Source organism: Daldinia vernicosa, assembly GCF_022497035.1.
Source record: "Daldinia vernicosa strain CBS 139.73 unplaced genomic scaffold F5Y00scaffold_8, whole genome shotgun sequence".
Taxonomy (NCBI): domain Eukaryota; kingdom Fungi; phylum Ascomycota; class Sordariomycetes; order Xylariales; family Hypoxylaceae; genus Daldinia; species Daldinia vernicosa.
The window spans coordinates 72,647-94,863 of record NW_025953924.1 but is presented as its reverse complement, the minus strand read 5'-3'; the positions used below and the strand labels follow the sequence as shown (position 1 = coordinate 94,863).

Genomic DNA, 22,217 nt, shown 5'->3' with positions numbered 1-22,217 from the left:
CTAACTACCGCTAGAAGGGCTGCAACTAATGAGACTATGCCAGGCTTATATGGAGAACGTCATCTCCTGGTTCTCAGGGGCGCCGGAGGATGTCACGTGCCGTACCCGGCACCCGCATCATCATTCCGGTGGATTAGATCCACTTTTACGGGCCTCATATCGGGCCTCGATTCGTATCATAAGTTCTGTGAGCTTCGAGTTTAAAACATTGATTCAACCAACACACCTTCTCTGTTCCGTCAAAGTAGTTCGAGTCTTTTCTTCCCCTTATTTACGGACTTCGTGGCCTAAGAACAGGCCGTTAGGTCGTAGCACTCTATTAGATTGTCACATGACCAATATTACCTACCGTCGAGAGGGCAGTCCGCATATAAATCATGGCTAGGTGCACGGCATAAAAGTCACTGGGACTAGGAACTTAAGGATCCGAAAATGGCCTTCTATAGCCGCATAGAATGAACCGTCTCATATAACAACCATGATAGTGCCTTTAAATCTCGACGTTCCAGTTGGTTGGTTTTTTTCTCCGGCTAAAAGAATCTTACCGGCAGTTGTATGTATCAAGGATTCCCCACGGCACCCAGGCCTTAATCTAAAGGTTGACCTATGGAGTCAGATTGTAGGTTAGGTAGTCGTTTATTTAAGAAGTCAACAGGACCGGATGCAGCATGCATCACCACGCTCACCTTAGAACTTCACGCAAAAGACTTCATCATGTTTTGGAGCTCTCTCATCGTCGGTGCCCTTTTAGGGCAGCATGCCTCTGCGCAAAACATGCTTCGTTTCGGCTGCTCGCAGCTCACCATCGAACGAGCTGACCCTTTGGTCTCTCCTGGTCAAAACCCCGCCCCTCACACACATCAGATTATCGGAGGCAACTCGTTCAATCTTACGGTAGCGCACATGAATCTGGTCGAAGACTGCCACTAACATGACTCAGATGACACCAGCCGAATACGATCCACCAACCTTGTCTACTTGCACGACTTGCACCTACTCGGAGGACTTCAGCAACTATTGGACCGCATCATTGTACTTCAGGTCTCCTGAGAATGGTACCTTCCAGCGCGTGCCCCAATTTGCCAACTTTGGCATCCAGCAGGATGGGGGAATGACGGTGTACTACATGCCTTACAGCGCCAAAAATGGTAAGATGACGGCATTCAAGCCTGGTTTCCGGATGATCGCGGGGGACCCCACGAACAAACAAAACATATACAAACCCTCGATCTGTCACCGCTGCCTCGGAAACGGCGAGGGCTTCGCTCCCTGCGATAGCAAAGACACTGGCGAGCTCCCAACCAAGTACTGCCCTGGAGGTATCCGCGCTACCGTCATCTTTCCGTCCTGCTGGGATGGGAAGAATCTCGATTCGCCGGACCACAAGTCCCACGTTGCCTACTCCAACGGTGGCGGCCTAGGCAGCCCGAACTGCCCTTCAACTCACCCCGTTGCTATTCCTCAGGTTATGTACGAAGTCATGTGGGACACTGGAAGGTACAAGAACGATGCTTGGTACGGAAACGGCAAGCAGCCCTTCGTCTACAGCTTTGGCGACTCGTACGTTCTCTCCTCTACGTCAATTGTTGTACCTGTTACTAATGTTAATGGCAGCATTGGATACGGCCAGCACGGTGATTACCTTTTCGGATGGAAGGATGATTCTTTGCAAAAGGCCATGGATGCTTTGCCTAGTGGAAATTGTGCCAACGCTAACTGCGGCGTTCTCAAGATACAGTCGGCTGCGGACGCTATGAAGTGCAAGAAGGCTCAACAGGTTGTTGAAGATGTTGGAAAGGCAGGGCAGTGGATCAAAGAGCTTCCGGGAGGTGTAGCAGTCTATTGAGTATTCCGTAGTTAGGTACCTATAATAAGTTAGTGTTGTTTTGAGCGTACTGCTTATGTCCATATTATATGCTAGAGGTAATGAACCTTCCCGGAAGACTCGAAATAAAATTACCGACGGTTTGTTTGGCTGTTATCTCTGTTGCTAACTCTTTGAGTAACAGCGTATTCTGCCTTAATTCCATAGGTAGCCAATCAAATTTAAGATCATACACTTATTTGGAAGGTGATTTCATCAGATTTCTCACCTAATCTGGGGTAAGCATTGAGCACGCTGCTATGGCGTAGTATGAATCGGCTAAAGTCCGGCAAGCTTTTAGTTTCATGAGCTTGTCTTATTCGCGATTTTCCTGCTATTGTTGCTTATCTCCGTCCGTTGATTCTATTGCCACAGTATTGCTAGGTAATGTGGACATACATATTCTGACGCTGCCATAACAAAATGTTCTTTTCATTGTTAGTACCTTATATAGAAGGTGGAAATGGCTAGAGGTATAGCGTCCCCGTACATTTGCGCTCGATGCGCTCATGCGCTACTTGCCCGAAACACCCAAATCCCCGCGATTAACCAATGGAAAAGTTATGCAACCAAGTCTACTCATTCTCCAGCTAGCAGCAACCCCGGCCGCCAATCTGAGAATACAGCCGATGAAGAAACTAACCCTGAGCCGGGTCCTATGACCCGCCGTCTACAAGAGGCTACGGAGGAGGCGTTGCTTACGGGAGGGAGAGCCGGTCGACGATCGGTGGAAGATGCCGGTTTCTCAGACGAATTAAAAGAACGTCTTCTCGCGAGAGTTAAAGATGCCGAGTTTCGATCCGAACACGCCGCAGCTTTCGCCGAAGCCGGCATGCCATCTGCTGCTGGCGTGGGTACCCGTCTCGCGGCAACAAGTCAGCCATGGACAGGTACTGAAGCTACTGAAGACGCCGTTTTACGGATGCTTGATGACGCACATAAGCCTCTGAATAAAGATTTACGAGGCCGTCCAAAAATACCCGACCTCCAACCGATCGACATGCGAATTAGACAGGAACCAAAGATGAAGGCCGGGCACAGGGCTGCCAACGCCAGGGATAAGGCTTCTGCATACACAGGCATGGGTATGAAAGAGGCACAAAATGGACTCAGTGAAAAAGAGAGAGAGGCGATGAGGAAGGAATTCCGCGATCGCTTTAGACCCGCTGCCCGAGCACTACCGAATACCTTGACAGGACTAGCTTCGTTAGCAAACGAGAGAATTGAAGATGCCATCGCGAGAGGACAGTTCAAGAACATCCCAAGAGGCAAGGGAGTTGAACGAGATACGAGAAGTGACAATCCGTTCATAGATACGACCGAGTACATTATGAACAAGATGATCAAGCGTCAAGAGATAGTACCGCCGTGGATTGAGAAGCAGCAAGAATTATCGAAAGCCGCGCACGTGTTCCGGGCTCGGTTGCGAAATGATTGGAGACGTCACGCTGCCCGTATGATCGCAAGTAAGGGCGGCTCACTCGAAGATCAGATGAATCGGGCAAGGCAATACGCGAAAGTCGAAGTAATACACAACCCGCGAAAGCGCAACGTCGACCAGATAGCAGTACCTACGAATTCGACAGACGATCCAGTCATGGCCAAAATGAGGCAACAAGCGTCCTTGGAAACGAATCCCGAACCGGCGCCGGAGACTGCTGCTAGTGCGGCGGCAACTCAGGAGATTTCATTGCCACCCTTCCGAGATCCCGATTGGTTGGCCACGGAAAAGTCTTACATGGACCTCTCCATTAGCCATCTGAACACTCTTACGCGATCCTATAATTTGATGGCACCTGATCTCGCAAAGAAGCCGTATTTCTCACTTGAACGAGAGTTAAATAACTGCTATGCGGATGTTGCGCCGCAACTTGCAGATGAAATAAAGGACAGGGCCAGTAGCTCGGCGAGATCCCTATCAGGCGGGGTTGGAAATACCCCTAGCAATATCTTAGATCGCTTTGGGAACGGCGGACATACTGCAAAGGTATACGACTCGAAAGCACCCCATTACGGATTCAAGGAGATGTGGCGAGATCTCTGGAATCGTCAAGCCAGTTAGAAGTTTTTGTCTATCCTTTTGTAGCATTATGTAGCTAAGATATAACCACTCGACTATCGCCTCTAGGAAATCGCTTATAACTAGAATCCCAGCCTATAGTTGCATATTCTCGAAACGCGCTTACACGTTTTTGCTCAACCCCGGATTGTTTTCGGAACATCCTACACGTAGATGCGGGGGCTAGATTCGGTATATGTAAGAACCCCTATTACACCAAGACGGGCAAATCGATGCAATTAATTGGCAGAACCTTAATCAGATGTCTTCCGGGCGAATAATTCAAACCCGTTGTCGTTTCACGTTTACGGTACATATACTCCCTTATCCGGACCAAAGGGATTTCGATACTGCTCGGGCCGAGCCTAGTTTATCAGGAACGGGCCAACGGCGTCAAAGTGTCGTCATAGTCAGCAACTTGCTTGGTATAGGGATACCTCTACGCAGCATTCAGAACCCCAGGGAGCCAAGAAGGAAAAAAAGAGGAAAAAAATCATTTTTTGTTTAGATGTTTATTTGAATTTTTTTTTCTTTTTTTCCCGAAATTCACCTCGCCTGCATCACCTGTTATATCAGGTTGAAGAGAAAAGAGAGCTTCCGTAGTGGCACCACTTAAAATTATGGGCCTCGGGTTCGGCGGGCGTTCGGCGTTCTCCAGTTTCCCCAAGCTTCAAATATTATTACTTAATTGTCACTTATATGCGAATCGTGAACCTCTAACCCTTAGATCATTATCGTGAAATTTCCCCAGACTCTCCACTCTCCTCTCCTCATTTTTTCTCAATTGACCCTCTTTCCTAATTTCCCGTCCTTTTATATCCTTCTCTTCTAATTCTCTTTTCTGCTCGTTCCTAATTCCGTAGCCATTTGTGCTTTCGTGCTTGTATCAATAGAATCACTGCTGTGCCTCTCGCCACCTCCGTTGCTTGCCCCTCCAGGTCGCATTTAGCGGGAGCTTCTGAGCTCAAATCGAGACAACATGGCCTCTCCTGTAGCATCCGCAGCTTTGAAGGCTCGAGTTAGTCGACCTTCAATGCTAAAAAAGCTATGTCGACCTGAAGATATGCTTCACCATTTCCCTAATGGTGCCTATATTGGTTGGTCGGGGTTCACTGGTGTGGGTTATCCGAAGTATGTAGATTATTATCCTCCTTTTCTCCATGCGGTTCATCTGGCTAAACTCCAATTGCAGGAAAATACCCACGTTTTTAGCGGACCATGTCGAGAAGAACAACCTCCAGGGCAAGCTCCGCTACACATTATTTGTTGGCGCATCGTCAGGGGCCGAAACCGAGAACCGATGGGCTGGACTCGACATGATCGAGAGGCGTAGTCCTCACCAAGTCGGCAAGGCTATTGCAAAAGGTATTAATGAGGGAAGGATTAAATTTTTCGATAAGCATTTATCTATGTTTCCCGTGGATCTAGTATATGTAAGTGAACACTGGGATTCGACTATAAGGTAACCTATAAGTGCGTCTATACCTAACATCACTAGGGATTTTATACCAAGGATAGGCCGAACAACAAGTTGGACGTGGTGGTGGTTGAGGCTTCGGAAATCAAAGAAGATGGAAGCATTGTCCCAGGCGCATCGGTCGGCGCAACACCAGAACTCATCCAGCTCGCAGACAAGGTGAGTACTTGTACCGATTGATTCCAGAGACGGAGCATTAACCATAATTCTCAATGCCAGATTATCATTGAAGTCAACACGTCAATCCCCAGCTTTGATGGACTTCACGACATCACAATGACGGATTTACCTCCTAAACGAAAGCCCTACCTAATTATGGGTGTCGAAGATCGCATCGGAACTACTTCTATCCCTATCGATCCGGAGAAGGTTGTTGGTGTGATCGAGTCCGATTACCAAGACCAAACGACGCATAACACACCTGCAGATGAAAACTCTCGTGCGATTGCAAACCACCTGATCGAGTTCTTCGAGCACGAAGTCCAGCACGGTCGCATGCCCAAGTCCCTCCTCCCCCTGCAATCTGGTATCGGTAACATCGCCAACGCTGTCATTGGCGGCCTTAGCGAGTCCAACTTCTGGAATCTGAAAGTGTGGACTGAAGTTATCCAAGACACCTTCCTCGATCTCTTCGACTCTGGCCGCCTCGATTTTGCTACCGCAACCTCAGTTCGCTTCTCCCCTGAAGGCTTTAAGCGCTTTTATGACAACTGGGAGCAGTACCGCAACAAGTTGCTCCTACGTTCGCAACAGGTTTCTAACTCTCCTGAGATCATCCGTCGGCTGGGTGTGATTGGCATGAACACGCCCGTCGAGGTTGACATCTACGCGCACGCCAACAGCACTAACGTGATGGGTAGCCGCATGCTGAACGGGCTAGGTGGTTCGGCTGACTTCTTGCGGTCAGCTAAGTACAGTATCATGCACACGCCGTCAACGCGACCGTCCAAGACAGACCCGATTGGTGTCAGCTGTATCGTACCGATGTGCACACACGTAGACCAGACCGAGCACGACTTGGATGTGGTAGTGACGGAAACGGGTCTCGCAGACGTCCGAGGCTTGAGCCCCCGCGAGCGCGCCCGCGTCATCATTGACAAGTGCGCCCACGAAGATTACCGACCCATCCTCAAGGACTACTTCGAGAAGGCCGAGTTCGAATGCCTCAAGAAGGGCTGGGGTCACGAGCCGCACCTACTATTTAACAGCTTCGACATGCACAAGGCACTAGTAGAGGAGGGCAGCATGCGGAAGATTAAGAAGTGGTAAGGGATAGATTTTGGACATAGGAAAAGCCATATGAGGGGATGCATGCATATTGGGATTTGACGCACTTAAGCTATATCAATTTCGAAGCAAGTATATACGCGATTCTATTTGCCGTTGAAGAGCATATTGCAGTTTCTTGGGGTCATGGGTCAGCCCTAGAAGAAGCTGCATAGGAGTATAGTATAGATACAGAAGTTCCCAACATCAGCTCGGCTTGGGCTTTGGATATATTAATTAAAAAACAAGTCATAGCTACGCTTTGTCTACTTGATTCAATATTTTGGTGATAGCTTTATCTGACTAAAATCATCAAATATACCAACCATTAGAAACCTTATACTTATTTCTTATAGTTATACCTTATATATTTCAAGACAATGTACTTTAACCAGGTACCTACCCCGTGGCCTATAAACAACACCTAGGTAAAATAACCGCACATTTTTCTCGTTTACCTACCCTCGTGAGGGAACTTTTTCTAATTGTACTCTTAAATTTCATCTAGACTTAAAGGATTGTATTTAACTTACTGCTACTGGACTGTCGTCCGAGTTCTCAGTCTAGAAGTATGACTTCATTATCAATATCCTACTTTGATTGAAAAGAAAGGGGTAAGGTCAGTACATGGGATATCTTTATTTCGGATAGGACAATTATACTTGAAAGATATGTTACGCTAGAACAGCTTATTTTAATATTACTGGGAGCGATTAGATGGCCAGATTCTTGAAATAGAGATTCTTTAAAGTTGGTACGGAGTGTCTCCTACCGACAGCGTAAGTGAAAGATAACGACAATTATGATCAAACTGCTTTTCATCCATACTCCATCGAATAATTTTACTACAGTGTTACTTCAAATCATATGAAAAATTGATTCGATAGCACCAATTATTAATATTAGGGCACTCCTGAGCTACCCCTTTCCCCATTCACGTCTTCGCCAATTTCCGCGCCTTCACAACCACCATCGACGGATTCTCCAAGAACAGCTCCCAAAACCCCAGGTCCTTCTTAACCACCTCCGCATTCTCATACGGCTCTGTCTCAATCTCGCCCAACCCGACCTTATCCATCATCTCCGTCGACCCGGAGTACGACACCTCCCACGACGAGGCCACGATATCGATGGGCGGCACGGTCGCCACCTCGTACCGGAAGAAGACGCCTCCCGGCACGTCCCGCCAGTCCTTGTACCTAATGCCGTATTTCCCCTGCGCGGCGCAGGCCGCGTACGGGTCGCCGGAGCGCACGCCGACGAAGCGCCCGCCGGGGGCGAGGTAAGTGGCGACGTTGCGCCACATGGCCTCGAGCTCGGCGAGACTGGCCGCGTGGTCCATGACCCAGTTGGCCATGACGAGGTCGTAGGTCTGGCGCAGCGGCAGATGGGACAGCGGCTTCGAGACGTCCCCCTCGTGCCACCCGATGTTATCGGCATATTTGGCTCCCGCGGCCTCGGCGGTCCGACGCCCGGCGCTGAGCATATCCGGGGATAGGTCTACGACGTCGACGCTGCTGGCGCCGAGGTCGATTACCTCGCGGGCGCGTGTGCCGGTCCCGCCGCCTAGGTCGAGGACGGTGTAGCCTGTGCAGTCGCCTAGTGCGGATGCTAGGAGTTGCTTCTCCAGGATTCCGTATGGGAGCAAGGAATATTCTTCATTGTAGGCGCGCGCGTGTTCCTTGTACTCACCTTTTAACTCTTCTGTGAGTGACATGGTGACTGGTAATTGTAATTTCTGGTGAGGTCTCGATTCGCGATGTATATGTTTAACTAGGCAATGTAAATAATAGTTTCGATCATATCTTGGTTGCTCTACATATTTCTTTTATATCCTCAATAAAGCACATTATCTGGTACACGATCCTAATGCACGTTGTCCCGATCGATTGCCTACAAACTGGATCGAGGATGCGGGGTCTGCTTGGAGTCTCGGACTATCACGGCTTTCATTGGTCTTGGATAGACGCTGGTAACCAAATACAACCTCTGGCGGCTGCAGCTAAGGACGGAAGCTCCTGTCTAAGGTGGAACAGATGAGGTATACAGTCTGACACTACTATCACGTATTACTCCATTGCTTTTTCCCTACGTCATTCATACCCTCCTGATATTAGCCAAGTATGTAACGCAGGTCTTAAAAGTGCAGTTGTGGGAAAAGCAAGTGCGCCCTTCATAAGCGATATTGTCTACAATGATGCTCTCGTGTAGTAAGTTCTAGATGATCTTATCTTATAGAACACATGTCACTCCTGATCATCAAGACGAGCTATCCGTTTGAAAGGTAGAATATGTTTAGTATTATACATCATCCTTATGTCAATAGCTGATAGGTAGTCGTAAGCTGTACATATGCAACGCCATGAGCCCAGCTGTCTATGCCTTAATGAACTGGAGGCATTATACGCCGTGGCTCCAAATAATACCGAGACTATGTCCTCAAGTGCGAGGGAGACACGGTGGGTCAACCCCCCCAAATCCGAGTAACTTGATTGATCCAAAACAGTTATCATGAATTCTGATTGAACATATCCTAGTATAAGGTACCCACCGTGTCTCCCTCGCACTTGAGGACATATATGCATGTGACGCAGAAGACTGGTCCAAGCATGTAGTCAAATAGCTTTACGACAAATATTAGTACGAGTTGGGATTATATAATGTAAGGAGGTTAGCCGTTTGAGATTTGACCCCCAATCACTTGGGTAACTTGCTGCATTGTATTCCGAAGGTTGAGGATCTAGCGTACTACTGGGAGGGTTTGGATGAATTTTCTGACCTGGCCCAGCCCAGTTGCTACATCACGTCAGAGGAACGCTCAAGAAACTCTGTATCGTTTTCCTACATACCACGTATCTCAGAAAGCATAAGGCTCGATTCGTTCCCAGCTTTGGTCGACCCTCCTCGGGCAGATTACCCTCCACTTAGGACTCTCCAAGAGTTCCATAACCTAGAGGAGCTGTCAATTGACTGTCACTTCATATCTAGTGTAGTTATGATGAGATGGAGTGACTTATTACCCTGCTTCCATCATAAATTCTGAAGCTTTAGATCTCATGATAAAATGGAAAAAGTTCGGAGTTATCAGAGATTGTGATAACTTGGTATTTTAGCATCTCATACGTATATAAGGGCATAGACAAGTCTTTGCATTTTCTTGCCGAAATGGTGCCGGAAGCTTTTTCACTCCTCAAGATGTCATAACCGGCATCAGAGAAAAGACAGATCCAAGATACAACTATAGTATCGAGGAAACAATAAGCCTTAGTGGAATTTTTGACAAAGTCGGTCAAAGAACATAGACTTATTAGGGCCGGACTCTAGAACCATCATTCCCGGGGCGACGCCATGGTCGAAGCTAGTCTCTGTAACCCGACTACTGGATAGAATTGATTACCTATGTTGAACTGAGAATTTAACAATGGCAAGATATTAAAAATTGAAGCCCCATACTATAGAGTTATATTTACTATACGGTAATGATCAAGGAGGTGAGTTGTCAAAGAGCGCGGAATTTTGCACGGAATTATAAGCCTAAAATAGCGGCATTTTGCCACTATACGGCCCCTATAGCTCAGTGGTAGAGCGTTCCACTCGTACCACATGGTCACAGCGTGATCTAGTGAAATTCGAAATGGAGAGGTCCATCGTTCAATCCGGTGTGGGGGCACAACATTTTTTATTCTTTAGTTATAAAATTTTAATTTTTTTTATTGTTTACATTTTGATGTTGTTTCGATGTGTGAACCAATTAACCAATTAACCCCTTGGGTTTGTGTTTATCAGTTTACTGTTGTTGGAGCTGAATTTGAATGTGTTGAATATACGACAGCGAGCTTCCGTATGGAAAGGTATATTCAGCGGTTGGTAAACTTACGTTGGAATTAAAAATAATTGGTTAAGGGGAAATCGTAGGTCCCAAAGTATAAACCCCTGGAGTATGTATGTACCACCTACTTTGCTATCTCTAACGAAGCATGGTTCCCGTTCTGTTCAACCTCATCAAGCACACTCCCAGCTAGTTGCCAGATTTCCATCACCAATGCCGTCCCATCTGCTAACCATAGGATAGGAGCAGTACGCTAATGTATAGAATCTTAGCGCCTCATTCATAAAGAGGATAAATATACGGAAAACTCACTTCGTTGTGCCGTGATACTACCTCCGATAATATCGTTTTCGTACTTTGTACCAATAATTATTTCCGGCGCCGTCCCATTCTCGACCCAGTTAACCAACGCCATAAGCGCATTATGTTTAGAATCCAGTAGCGTCTTGTCGTACGGATATTTTTGCGCATTTCCTATACTCCAGGGGCTTAACCCCCCTGAGCAATGATGCATACCGGGCAGGAAGAATAATCGATAGAAACTATGCATATCTTGTAGTGTAATGTTCAGCACGGCCTGAACCCCAGTGAAGAATTGTTCGGAGAGAGCAGATGTTACAGTCTAGATACTGCCTGTTAGCATTGATTCGGAAATTTTACCTAATAGTGATCTATTCATCATCTAGTCCTCCATAATGTTGCTAAATCTTACATACCTCATCATTCCTCCCATGATACGAGATTATCTTACCACCTCTGCGATAGAAACTCGACAAGTCTTTCTCAGCAGCATTGACCTGCCCTGGGTTGACGCTTACCGCAAAATCCATGTCCGATTCATTAAAGTCCTCTGGTGTCCAATCGGTATTATTGAAAACTGCGCCACGCCAGAAATCTTCAAGGATCGTATAACTCAACCTGGCTGTCCCGTTCTCCTGATTCTCAGAGAATACATCGGTCTTAGAACCTAGTTCGAAGGCTGGATAAACGATTTGGCCCGAGGCACTAACGATCGGCTCGTACGCTCTACGCACAGATTCCACCTGCTGTGGGCTAAGGCAACGTGATGAGTTAAGCAGGCCGGTACCGCATACTAGGCTCTCAGGATCAAATCGGTGCTTCGTTGGCTCGTCTATAATACCATCGGTTACTCCATCTAGAGAATCAAATTCTCTGATCTGTGCTTCGACGATAGCTGGCCACTGCTCCGGGCGTACATAAGCCGATGAATTTAGATAAGGCCATCCGATACGTCGTGCTAGGATTCCCTTCGAGGCCACAACGCGTAACCAGTCGACACCCGGACTTCCAAGAAGCATCCCATCGAAGTCCTCGGGATACAAATGCGCGGTTTGAAAACCTTGACGGCCCCCCGTGCTACAACCCGCGTAATACGTCTTGGTTGCTCTGGCTCCGTAGTATTGATGTACCAATTCCTTACTAAACCCTGCTTCGATGTGAATGGCTCTATGGCCGAAATCGTTGATAACCTCAGGTTGGTTTAGGAAAAAATCATACCCTATTGATCCGTTGTGCCCAGAGTTAGTCCCGAAAGACGCAAATCCCAGCCCAACCCCATTTTGCATCGTAGCATAGTCGATACATCCCCCAATACCACCATTTCCTGTCGCTAATACTTTTCCATTCCAATTATGTGAATCTGGGAGCCAGGCTTCTAGCTGTATCTCGCTCGAGGGAGAAGTCGTGATGGTAAATACAAGCCGGCAGAGATTGGCGGTGGCGTTAGCTTTGAGATTTGGGCCTCCACAGGACTCTACAGTCCCAGGAAGATCAATGGTCGTTCCATTGAGGAAGTAATTATGCATAAGAATTGTACTATTAGGGACCAGGATTTGGGCGCCGAGTGATGCACATTTGTCTGTAGAGCATGCAGCTAAACGGACAGCAACCCCGAGGAAGACGGTAAGACTCAAAGTAGATAGCGACATAGTTGGGGTTCTTGATTGCACATCAATCAGGCATATCAAGCAAATATTTCGTGTCGGTATGCAGTGAATCGTTGTATCCTCACTTAGGGGTAGACACCGTTAAACTTCCCCTTTTGAAATTACATCTCGCAACTTAGTTGAAATTACACCAGTAATCGGGTAGTTGATGTATTAAGTATAGCTTCGTCGACCTTTAGAGTAAAACTAATTATATATATTCCCCGCTCAGGGGCTAGGAAACAAGGTATTCAACCTAGGAAAACTCCAAAGCCTAAATCATTACCCCAGGTTCTCCGCATCCTATAGCCCATATATCGTATGTATTACCCCACCGAAAAATTAAGAGAGGGGTTTTGCCAGCTACCAGCGCATGAGCGATTCATTGAGCTTCGCGTTGCTAATCATAGAGCAGGTTCTTCGTGAGGGTCTAATTATTTCCAGCTAATATACCCTACTGTATACCATATTCGTTGATGTCCCCCGTAAGTGCTTTTTCGCTTTATGATCGAGCGAATAGGTCGTTAGGATGGACCGTCGGAGGCAATAATTACTTTCAGCCCTGCTGATTATATGATGATAATGAAGAACTCTCCGGCGAGGATCCACCGGATGATGTCTGTCGTTTCTCCTCTCCCTGGTAAATACTGTCCGAATTGGTGTCCCAAGCAAGGCCGGTCCCATCACAGGCATGACAATCATTAACCCTAGGATATGCTTCAGTTAGTTTAATTCCATATTTGGCTTGAGTTGGTTAGAGTCTTAACTTACAATCTCGGAGTTCCAAGACACGAAGGACATGAATAAGGCATACGATGATCGGGCCCGAATCCATAGATTATTCTGTCCTCAAGGGATGAGTTGGAGACGGTACTTGCCAACTGCGAAGACATATTGGGAAATATAGACTCAAATTAGAAAGTAACTTTTATTTCTTGTTGATAGTGCCGAAAGTCTTGCTCGAGTTACTATGAAGTCTTGATTATATGAAGTATCTTCAGTGCTTTAAGCCTGTGTATGGTCTTTATATAATTTACTCGATGCAATGCTGTACGAAGTACTTCCTATGCCGAGTTGGCTTGTATAAACTAATGAATCACGATTTTAAGTCATATTGTCCCATGCAGTATATAAAATTCGATAGAGACAGCCCTAAAAGCTTCCAATTGGTACTGGGTATCACAATACAGGATGCACCCTGCAACTATATGAAGGATAAATTACGCCACCTGTAGCCATTACTTCTATGGCGTGTTGATCCAGGTTTACATGAAGCCACCAAAAGTTGTATTACTTCGCGTTAGATCACGTTTACAACCCTTATCGGGCACTGACGGCGCAATCGGCCGTCTTTAATAAGTTGTACGACTCTTATACTTGAGAACCTTGTCCAGTTCCTCAATCTTGCATATTCTTCCTTCTCGTTTCGTATCATCCCTCTACGCCACTGTTACAAATTGATAGGAGTCGGAAAGACTCGTTACTAATACTTCTCCCACGGTCTGGTTCTTCCTTTCCGAGGGCCAACGCCTTAACATGTATCCAATAAACTTATCCATTGAGGTTTGTTCGAGATCAGGTAATATACCATGCTCCCTAGGACCCCCACGGACTGTTACTTCTTCCAAGTCAGACAACCAGCTGCACGCAACCGCGAGACGGCTGATTGTTTTAGCGTTCTGTGGCAACACGCAATATATGCAATGCTCGTGGGTAGTGTTCATTGGATTATAGTGCCTATTGGTTGAAAAACTGCCCCCCTAAAGAAAAGTAATTAAATCCAAATTGTGGCGTTCTGTACTCTCATCTTGCATCAACTGCGACTTGCATACACGGAAAACAACCACTTGGCGTCGGAAGCGTATTAACAAACATCTTTTCCTTCTGGATCATGATGGCCTCAAGTCGATAACCTGGTACTGATGTGTAATTTCCGTAGCTAACAATCCGATCACACCCCCTGATTACGATACCTATTGGCTATATCAACTATTTTATGAAACTGAGTAATTTCCGCCTCACTATAATCATCATAGGTATAAGCATGCTGCAACGGGAGAAGCCGAATCGCTACATCTACATTTCACGCTCTTACTCTAACGAATATAAGTTTGATCCTGGCTCGGCTAATGTTAGCGATGAGGTTTCACCACCTACATTAAGTAGTTATTAAATTTCTAATGGTGTGACTCCGTAAGTAGCGGAAGCTCGTATTTAAGTAAAAGAGGTAGAGGTTAGGCTGGGTACCTAGGTAAGTAGTATGTCAAAGTGGTGTATCTACCTCGGTAGCAAGTATATAGCAACTTATGAACAAAAGTTCTTCCTTTATATTCAATAGGTCGTACTTTCTTAATCATGGGAAGTATAATATCAAAGAATCAAAGCGTATCCTCATTGAAAATTATTTACCAATCTTGACACATTATTATAACTTATACACTCGCAGTCAATACCCTTAATTCATACCCAAATAGGAGTAATACTGAAGATTTCTCAGTGGCTCTGACTGATTTGTATATCTTTCCAATGGCACTCTCAGACTCTAAGTTTTGGCTTAGTTCTCTTTGTGTCCTTCTTCTCCCGACTTGCACACAGATCCTTGGCTTTGGAGCGAATCGCGGTCCAAAACGCGGGAACATACGGTCAAGGCCCCAGTACTAAACACGCCCCGTCTATCTTTTATACATTAGCATATATCTTCGTATATTCCACTATTAGGGTCTGGCGTTCATTATTCCTAATCTTGCGCCGATCATGGGTAGGAACGCCAGTCAAGATAATAGAGATTAGACTTACATTATAACTAATTCGCTAAATCTATGCAGGAGAGGCATGCTTTATAGACTTTTTATTTTTCTTATGAACTCGGGTTTTCGCATGGACCGTCTTAACGCTACCAGCAGCAATATTTGATATCTTGATAGGCGTAGCAAGCTGAACTGTATTGCTTGACGAAGGACAGGGCAAGGCTAGCATATGCAGCCGCCGTGTCCTGCTCCCAAGCCCCGAATTAGCACCGACATCATTCAATCCGCATCAATGTTTCCTACCTTCATCGTCCTTTTCCACTTGGCGTCGACTCTTGTCCATGACGCGATTGTTCGTGGCTTGACGTGGGCGCGCACCATTACGCGAATCATCAGGCGAGAGAGCGATCATTGACTTTAAGCTTGATATTCTTGGCGGCATTTTACGAAATTGGTCGGAAACTATTATGCTTTGATCCGCCCTAGAAAAATAGGTGTCAACTCTACCCCTTGTATATAGAAAGGGAGAGATTTGCAGCGTGCCAAAGGAACATTAGTATCCCAACAATATTTAAATAAGCACCTCTGGCGAACGAACGTATAACTCTATCTATGTACATTCTGATAACCACCTATGGAGTACTGTCGTCATCAATGGATGATCATTCCGATACGTTGGAGTTGGTCTATGAGGAAAAGGGGCATATGAAGAGGTGCATTTGTACCAAATAATGTCTCTAGGCGTTGCACTGAGTAAACATTCCGCGTAACCCTATTAGTAAAGGCTCACCGCCCGAAAACAGATCTACACCCATCAAATTAAAGAGACCCGCTCGACCACTCGAGCGTATTTATGAACACTAGTCTCAATACGAAGAGCACGCATTTTGCCCTTCTGTTTTTTTTTTTTAAAAAATATGGAGACTGTAATTGATATTAGGATATAATATGATGGATCAAAGATTCAGCCGTAGTATCCTAGATGAACCAACCTATGTTTAATCATCGCACGAAAACCTGTGTAAGGCGTCAAATTATGAGAACGAATTACGTACGCTTTCATCGTCCATCCTAAGTATTCCGTAGGTAAGTTTCAATGATACTCTACATATATAACGTTATACGGCTTCACGAGTCTTGGGTTCGTATTCAGCTTAGGCGTATCGCTCATTCGAGTTGCTGAGCACTACATGTAGTTAGCATAGCCTTTGAAAGTGGCGATGAAGACAGCATCGCAATACTGCTAGTAATAGTTGGATCCTTTAAAGGTGCAGCCTTCATCCCTGTGTGCCAATAGACTGGAATTACACTCTAGGGGCTAGGCGTCAACTTGCTAGGCATATTAGAAAGGAACCCTCAAGATATGGTTAGGATAAGAAGCGTCTGTTTTCGCAAACCTGATATAAAAATACGGAATGCCGAACGGTCGCGGAGTAATTGATCATCCAATCCCCGATTAAAGAGGATCATCGGCCGAGAATATTGAGTGCGCTACGGTATGCAGTAAGCCAGACCCTCGGTGTAATCCTTGCCGCCACCTTGCACATCCGTCAGCTAATAGACAGGCTGACAAGTAAGCACACGATATTCGTAATACAGAGGTATTTAACAAAGCTCTATGGCAAGTGATTTATGCTATGAATACATTACTTCATCTTGAATTATACCTATTCTCCAATAGCACAACCTACCCAATCTACAAGCCATAACAATGAAATTGATTATTTCGGGAGCCACAGGCTTCGTAGCCAATGAAATAATACGACAGAGTTTAAGCAGGACCGAGATTACATCTATTGTGGCCTTGGCTCGCAAGCCGGTATCAGTTCCCGAAAAGCTTCTACCCAACGCAAACCCTTCCAAGCTTAAAAGTGTCGTGATAAGAGATTACGATCATTATCCTGGAGAGGTCAAAACCGAATTTGCTGGGGCCGCAGCCTGCATATGGTAGAGATCCCTTTGACCTTCTTCTCATTGCGGAGATTAGCCATATATCCGAGTAAGATCGCTAACAAAGCCTAGGACGGTCGCCATCACGCCGTCAAAATCAAAGATGTACGATTTTGAGGAAGTCAAGCACATCTGCCAGACATCTACAATCACAGGTTTTAAGGCAATACATGAGTCTGGCGTCTCAAAGCCATTTCGATTCCTTTATATGAGCGGTGCAGCAGCAGAACGCGACCCGGAAAAGGCCGTACGGTTTCAGCCACAGTATTCATACATGCGGGTAAGGAAAGACAACGAAGCGAACATTTCAGAGCTGATAAACGGGATATAGGGAGAGACTGAAAACCAAGTTCTTGCATTGGCAGCTGAGCTCGATGGAGTTGAAGCCAGTGTCGCAAAACCAGGCTATATCACTGCACCGGGCGAGATTATGAAGTCTATTGCCGGCACTATGATACAACTTGTTGCTGGTATCCCTAGCATCAGTGTCGTAGACCTTACGACAGCTATGCTAGATCAGGTCATAAATGGGTTTGAGAAAGATCCGTTGATGCCCGAGGATCTGATCAGGATTGCCAAGGCACATTAGCAAGTTTCCGAATAATAGTGAACTTGGGGATATAAGTTCAATGCGAGGTGTTAGTGAGATTACCACGTACTCTTCTATTACGGGGGGAATATTAGGAATAATAGATAGGAGAGACAGATCTGAGATTCGTTGCCACCCCCTTTCTTTAACAATAAGGGCCTAGACATCTAGGAGTATTACACACCACTACCCACTGTATAAGGTGGTTCTTTAACTTGGAATGCACTATCTCAATTGAATATTCAAAGTATACTTGTATTAAGATGAATGCCATCCTCCAATAGCGTCTTGGGACTATTTTATTATCTAGATAAATACCACCGAAAAGAACGATCTACCCCAGATTAACAGCTACCAATTATACACAGGGGTAAGTATCCAAGTACTTCTGGTTCTACAAGACATACCGTAGCCAAGCCACAGACTTATAGACGTCTCCAAGGAAGAGAGTGCGGGCATGGAGGGTAAGTTTAGAGAAGCGGGCACCTATGCTCTGCTATTACCCCTTTAGGCGAAGGCGTCCTCAAGTCTAGATTCCCGTGTCGCATTTTAATATCCGCAAAGAGCTCGTGGGGAGGGACCCGAACGGCGATGTCATCACACAATTTTCCCGCTAATTCTCCCGGAGCCGGGAATGTCTTGGACCATGGAAGGTATTGGAGTATTGGCAACGGCACTTCCACCTACTCGCCGATTAAAAGGATATACTTATTACCTACTAGCGAGACCTATTATAGATGAGTGAGGATCCAGAGAACACTTCTTGCATCTTGGGCTCGACTCTATAGCACGTCGATAGACTTATCTACATTTGAAAATAGAAACCTAAGGATGCATTCCCGTCTCTTAGGTGTTGGCATTGCAGTCCTTGGGGCTTTACTGCCTCAAGCTGCCGCCGAATATGAGTGCAACCGGACATATATACAGTCTTTCGCAGACAGCTACGTCGAGGCGCACGAGAATGGACAGCTAAACCGCCTAGAGAACATCGCTGACAACTTCACGTACGTGGAGAACAACAAAACGGCAGAGATCACCAGCGGCATCTTCAACAACGCGCTCAAGATCGCGCACCGCCACACTATCGTCGACACCATCGATTGCTCCTCCTTCACCGAACTCATCATAACGCACAACGCCTCGGGCGAACCAGCACCCTACGTCATCGGCGCCCAGATCCGCCACAGCCCGGGCGATCTGAGCTGCTATCTCATGGACTTGATCGTGTCTACGACCGGGTCGTGGCTCTTCAACTCCACGAGGACGCTAGAATACGCGTCTAAGGAGAACTGGACTCTCATTGAAGAGGACCAACGCCCTTCGCGCGAAACCCTCAAAAATGCTGCCGACGCCTACCTGGATATGTGGAGTAACAGCACCGCCGAAGACGCTGTGCCTTGGGGTCAGCCGTGCGATCGACTCGAAGGCAGCGTGTACACGGGTAGCGGACTTCCCACAGATTCATGCAAAGTTGGCATTCCTTCGAACCATAACCAGGCGCCCAACTCGCATCGCCGCTACGTCATCGATCCCACCTACGGCTCCATCAGCGTATTCTGCATTTTCGAGCACCTAAGCAACGCGCCTGACAGCCACGAGTTCCGCCTCGAGAACGGCAAGCTGCGGTTCATCCATACCATCACGCTTGCTAACAGCGGTTTCTTCGAAGCGGAAGAGCCCGTGGCGCAGCCGATCGTACGATACAGGAAACGGGGAGGGACACGCCGAGCCGTGGCGACAGGCTCGTCGGATCGTAACTAGGGCTTATATACAGGTATTGGTTGCTTTAGGCATCGATATTAGGGATGGCGATTGTATTAGGTAGGTCTGGGAGCCTAACTCGAAGAGTCTATGTGGTGATCCTTGTAATCTCTACGAGATAGGTCTAAACAGCTTTTTGCGGGGAGTCTAGGCTGTTGGAATTCTATGATATCAATGTTCTATTATGGATATGGTATTGCGCTCAAATTATAAGATCACTCGATACGTTAGTCCAGTGGTTTTTTATATGACTTTATTAATTTTCCGCACTATACTATTCTAATAACGAGCTAAGCTACACTATTCGCCGCGGTTCAAGGGCGTAAGAAACATTCCAGTATTACCTGAACCGTACCTATTGGCTCGCCAAGGTCTACCTTACTGTTATCTTCCTTTATGTGCTCTGGCTTGTTTGGCTGATGGCTGATGGCAGAAATGCACATCAACTTCTCCAAGACAACAAGACTAAGAACCGCAGGCATCACGATCTTCTCGGCATTAATAGCCACCAGTGTCAGGCTGTGTAACGACTTCGTAACGAAAGGAAATAATAAAAGAAATCGAGAGAGAGAAGCAAGGAGAGGCAATAGTTAAGTCAACAATCCCCTCCTATTTGAATCTCTCATCTTTATTGCAAACTTCATTTGTAGTTTGCCTCGGAACAGGGGGGACTCGGTATTCCTCTCTGGGTCGGGGTCGACGAGTGTCGATTTAGGGCTGGCATCGATAGCCGAACGTCAGAGTACCGGCAACGTACTATATATTACTTATATGTTAGCCAATTGTCCTCTAAACTTCTTCAAATAGGTATTGGCTATGGGGTACTTACGAAGTATTACATCCTCCAGTCTGTCGTATTCACTCTATTGCATCCATGTGGCTTTAAATACATTCCGTGTACGGAATATCTCGGGAGTCTTTGCCTGAAACCTTTTAATGTCACGGTAGAGCCCGGCGTCTAATCCATGCTGGCTTGGCGTATACTGTCGTCGTATTCGTGACTCGCGAACACTGTCGATCTCAAGCATGAAGCAATCATCGCGGTTAATGATTTTGAGTAACATCTCTCTCATCGCTTTGTCCGTATTCAAGTTGGGTAGAAATAGTAATAGGGACTGATCGGGCCTGCTAACTGTCGTTTGCGGATGGCGGGATTGTGACCCTGTATCAAGAATCTTGACTGCTCGACGGCGTAGACGAACTTCATCACCCAGTAGTTGATTGATCATTGGAATCCAAGGTATAGATATCGTTTCTTGTTCGAAATCTATCTCTATTCCCTCTACTATACAAGGAGAGTTAGCAACTGCTTTCTTGTAAAAAACCACATGACTACATACACTTAGGGTCAGTGCAGGCCATTCCTACAATCATTCCGAGGTGATAAATCCTGTCAATATCGGCTTCAGGGGGAGTAACCGCGCCTTTGGCCAAATGACCAAAGTATCCATAGGCCAAGGCCTGTTTTGGGCCCTCCATGGTGAAGAGGGCATTGTTGCGATCCCTTGAAATCGCGACACACTCCAGGATTCTTATCCGGCAGCCGAGATTGGAGAGAGTAATATAAGTTTTGCCGATATACTTCTGCAGAAAAGTTTTCTCAATTTCTGCCTTCCAGGCTTTGCAAACCAAGCGGAATGCAAACCAAGCCTCCGGAAAATATTCCTCTGAGACTGAATTGACTATCAAAAATTGAACTTCCAAAGGCATATAAGGTAATTTCGCTTTGTTGACATCTACCAATGCTACCGGTGTTGTGGTAACATCCTGAGGATAGTTCGAAGACATCGTGGCAAGAGTGTAAAGGACAATGAAAATAAAAGGAGCTTGTAATCAAGCCTTGTAAGTAATAAGTTCCTTGGGAGGGGGGGTGGCAAGGCTAGAGGAATAGGAAGGGTGCGAGTTTTTGTCCAAATAAAAAGTCTGGTTGGGGAACTTTTGGGATTGTGAATTGTGGCACTGATATCATTTAAAAAGGGAAAGAAAAGAGTCAGTGGTTAGGTGCCACTAAGTAAATGAGTGAGCGGAGTAGAACGGTCTAATGTACGGATCTATCTGTATGGATCTATCGTGTTTTCTTGTCGTCCGCACACTTGACGGCCGAGACTCGTCAAATTGGAACCGTCCCCTATTATGCCGGTGGGGTGATTGCATTCGTAACCGTTCTGCATATGAGAGCTTACGCCGGTGTGTAAATCGTTAAGGTCGAAGGTGACACTGGTATCTGTTATTTCATGCACGAGTTGTATTGACCAAGACGACCAGGTGTTCACAACGATTTTATCAGCTCCCCTATTTTAAAAGAATGACTGTCTAAGCTCCTGTGATACTTTCAGATGAGATCTAAGCTTTAGTATTATGCAAAACTCATTAGAGCAGTGATTCTCTAGGTAGACAAGACAGTACGTTGACGTTTATAACCTAACAAGACAAATAAACTATAAGAAAGCCTGGACTAAGTCCATCGAGATTCAACTAACAACCAAACGCCCTAAGAAACTATGAAAGCGTAAATATTTGGCAACTTCCTCCTAGGATAGTGAGATCCCTGCGTATTCACGGTGAAAATTTAGGTCTAGCAAGAAATGGGTTGAAATATAAAGATGAAAATGCTACATTATGATGTTCGTAGGTCGGGCAATGAACACATGGTGAAAGCACGTAACTTGGTATGAGAGTACAATTTAGCAGAGCAACTATACATAGATGTATTGTGTAACGATGTGTTT

The 22,217-nt window shown here is 46.0% G+C and overlaps 9 protein-coding genes and 1 non-coding gene across 10 annotated transcripts; 6 read left to right on the top strand and 4 right to left on the bottom strand.

Annotated features, from left to right (window-relative positions):
- Nucleotides 1-714: 714 nt before the first annotated feature.
- On the top strand, nt 715-1,846 carry F5Y00DRAFT_251390 (uncharacterized protein; the record flags this gene model as incomplete). The annotated part of the gene is made up of 3 exons (XM_048009818.1): nt 715-894; nt 941-1,560; nt 1,615-1,846. 3 exons carry the CDS (start codon nt 715-717, stop codon nt 1,844-1,846), a joined length of 1,032 nt encoding a protein of 343 aa, XP_047867842.1.
- Nucleotides 1,847-2,213: 367 nt separating this feature from the next.
- On the top strand, nt 2,214-4,055 carry F5Y00DRAFT_203400 (uncharacterized protein). Its single transcript, XM_048005396.1, has one exon. The coding sequence runs from the start codon at nt 2,328-2,330 to the stop codon at nt 3,924-3,926; it is 1,599 nt and encodes a 532-aa protein (XP_047867841.1). The 5' UTR covers nt 2,214-2,327; the 3' UTR covers nt 3,927-4,055.
- Nucleotides 4,056-4,636: 581 nt separating this feature from the next.
- On the top strand, nt 4,637-7,006 carry F5Y00DRAFT_228190 (uncharacterized protein). Its single transcript, XM_048006593.1, has 4 exons — nt 4,637-5,054; nt 5,116-5,356; nt 5,422-5,559; nt 5,620-7,006. The coding sequence occupies exons 1-4, from the start codon at nt 4,903-4,905 to the stop codon at nt 6,667-6,669; spliced, it is 1,581 nt and encodes a 526-aa protein (XP_047867840.1). The 5' UTR covers nt 4,637-4,902; the 3' UTR covers nt 6,670-7,006.
- Nucleotides 7,007-7,600: 594 nt separating this feature from the next.
- Nucleotides 7,601-8,383, bottom strand: F5Y00DRAFT_274191 (S-adenosyl-L-methionine-dependent methyltransferase; the record flags this gene model as incomplete). Its single annotated transcript, XM_048013308.1, has 1 exon — nt 7,601-8,383. The coding sequence occupies one exon, from the start codon at nt 8,381-8,383 to the stop codon at nt 7,601-7,603; it is 783 nt and encodes a 260-aa protein (XP_047867839.1).
- Nucleotides 8,384-10,229: 1,846 nt separating this feature from the next.
- Nucleotides 10,230-10,336, top strand: F5Y00DRAFT_t33. Its single transcript has one exon. It is a non-coding gene; the product is annotated as a tRNA-Thr (tRNA).
- Nucleotides 10,337-10,668: 332 nt separating this feature from the next.
- F5Y00DRAFT_274190 (tannase and feruloyl esterase) lies at nt 10,669-12,444 on the bottom strand (the record flags this gene model as incomplete). Its single annotated transcript, XM_048013307.1, has 3 exons — nt 10,669-10,748; nt 10,808-11,117; nt 11,212-12,444. The coding sequence occupies 3 exons, from the start codon at nt 12,442-12,444 to the stop codon at nt 10,669-10,671; spliced, it is 1,623 nt and encodes a 540-aa protein (XP_047867838.1).
- Nucleotides 12,445-12,997: 553 nt separating this feature from the next.
- F5Y00DRAFT_258864 (uncharacterized protein) lies at nt 12,998-13,334 on the bottom strand (the record flags this gene model as incomplete). Its single annotated transcript, XM_048010777.1, has 2 exons — nt 12,998-13,148; nt 13,213-13,334. The coding sequence occupies 2 exons, from the start codon at nt 13,332-13,334 to the stop codon at nt 12,998-13,000; spliced, it is 273 nt and encodes a 90-aa protein (XP_047867837.1).
- A 3,173-nt stretch (nt 13,335-16,507) lies between these two features.
- On the top strand, nt 16,508-17,953 carry F5Y00DRAFT_228185 (NAD(P)-binding protein). Its single transcript, XM_048006592.1, has 4 exons — nt 16,508-16,691; nt 16,754-17,135; nt 17,211-17,418; nt 17,470-17,953. Exons 2-4 carry the CDS (start codon nt 16,900-16,902, stop codon nt 17,725-17,727), a joined length of 702 nt encoding a protein of 233 aa, XP_047867836.1. The 5' UTR covers nt 16,508-16,691; nt 16,754-16,899; the 3' UTR covers nt 17,728-17,953.
- A 605-nt stretch (nt 17,954-18,558) lies between these two features.
- F5Y00DRAFT_258862 (uncharacterized protein) lies at nt 18,559-19,488 on the top strand (the record flags this gene model as incomplete). The annotated part of the gene is made up of 1 exon (XM_048010776.1): nt 18,559-19,488. The coding sequence occupies one exon, from the start codon at nt 18,559-18,561 to the stop codon at nt 19,486-19,488; it is 930 nt and encodes a 309-aa protein (XP_047867835.1).
- A 711-nt stretch (nt 19,489-20,199) lies between these two features.
- On the bottom strand, nt 20,200-21,276 carry F5Y00DRAFT_258861 (uncharacterized protein; the record flags this gene model as incomplete). The annotated part of the gene is made up of 3 exons (XM_048010775.1): nt 20,200-20,244; nt 20,379-20,773; nt 20,829-21,276. The coding sequence occupies 3 exons, from the start codon at nt 21,274-21,276 to the stop codon at nt 20,200-20,202; spliced, it is 888 nt and encodes a 295-aa protein (XP_047867834.1).
- Nucleotides 21,277-22,217: the final 941 nt, after the last annotated feature.

Excerpts from the sequence above, each read along its gene's own strand:
- F5Y00DRAFT_203400 (XM_048005396.1), top strand. The coding sequence starts at position 2,328 with ATGGCTAGAGGTATAGCGTCCCCGTACATTTGCGCTCGATGCGCTCAT.
- F5Y00DRAFT_228185 (XM_048006592.1), top strand. The coding sequence starts at position 16,900 with ATGAAATTGATTATTTCGGGAGCCACAGGCTTCGTAGCCAATGAAATA. Across the intron at positions 17,136-17,210 it reads GGGGCCGCAGCCTGCATATG|GACGGTCGCCATCACGCCGT; the intron begins GTAGAGATCCCT and ends AACAAAGCCTAG. Across the intron at positions 17,419-17,469 it reads CACAGTATTCATACATGCGG|GGAGAGACTGAAAACCAAGT; the intron begins GTAAGGAAAGAC and ends AACGGGATATAG.
- F5Y00DRAFT_228190 (XM_048006593.1), top strand. The coding sequence starts at position 4,903 with ATGGCCTCTCCTGTAGCATCCGCAGCTTTGAAGGCTCGAGTTAGTCGA. Across the intron at positions 5,055-5,115 it reads ACTGGTGTGGGTTATCCGAA|GAAAATACCCACGTTTTTAG; the intron begins GTATGTAGATTA and ends CTCCAATTGCAG. Across the intron at positions 5,357-5,421 it reads TTCCCGTGGATCTAGTATAT|GGATTTTATACCAAGGATAG; the intron begins GTAAGTGAACAC and ends TAACATCACTAG.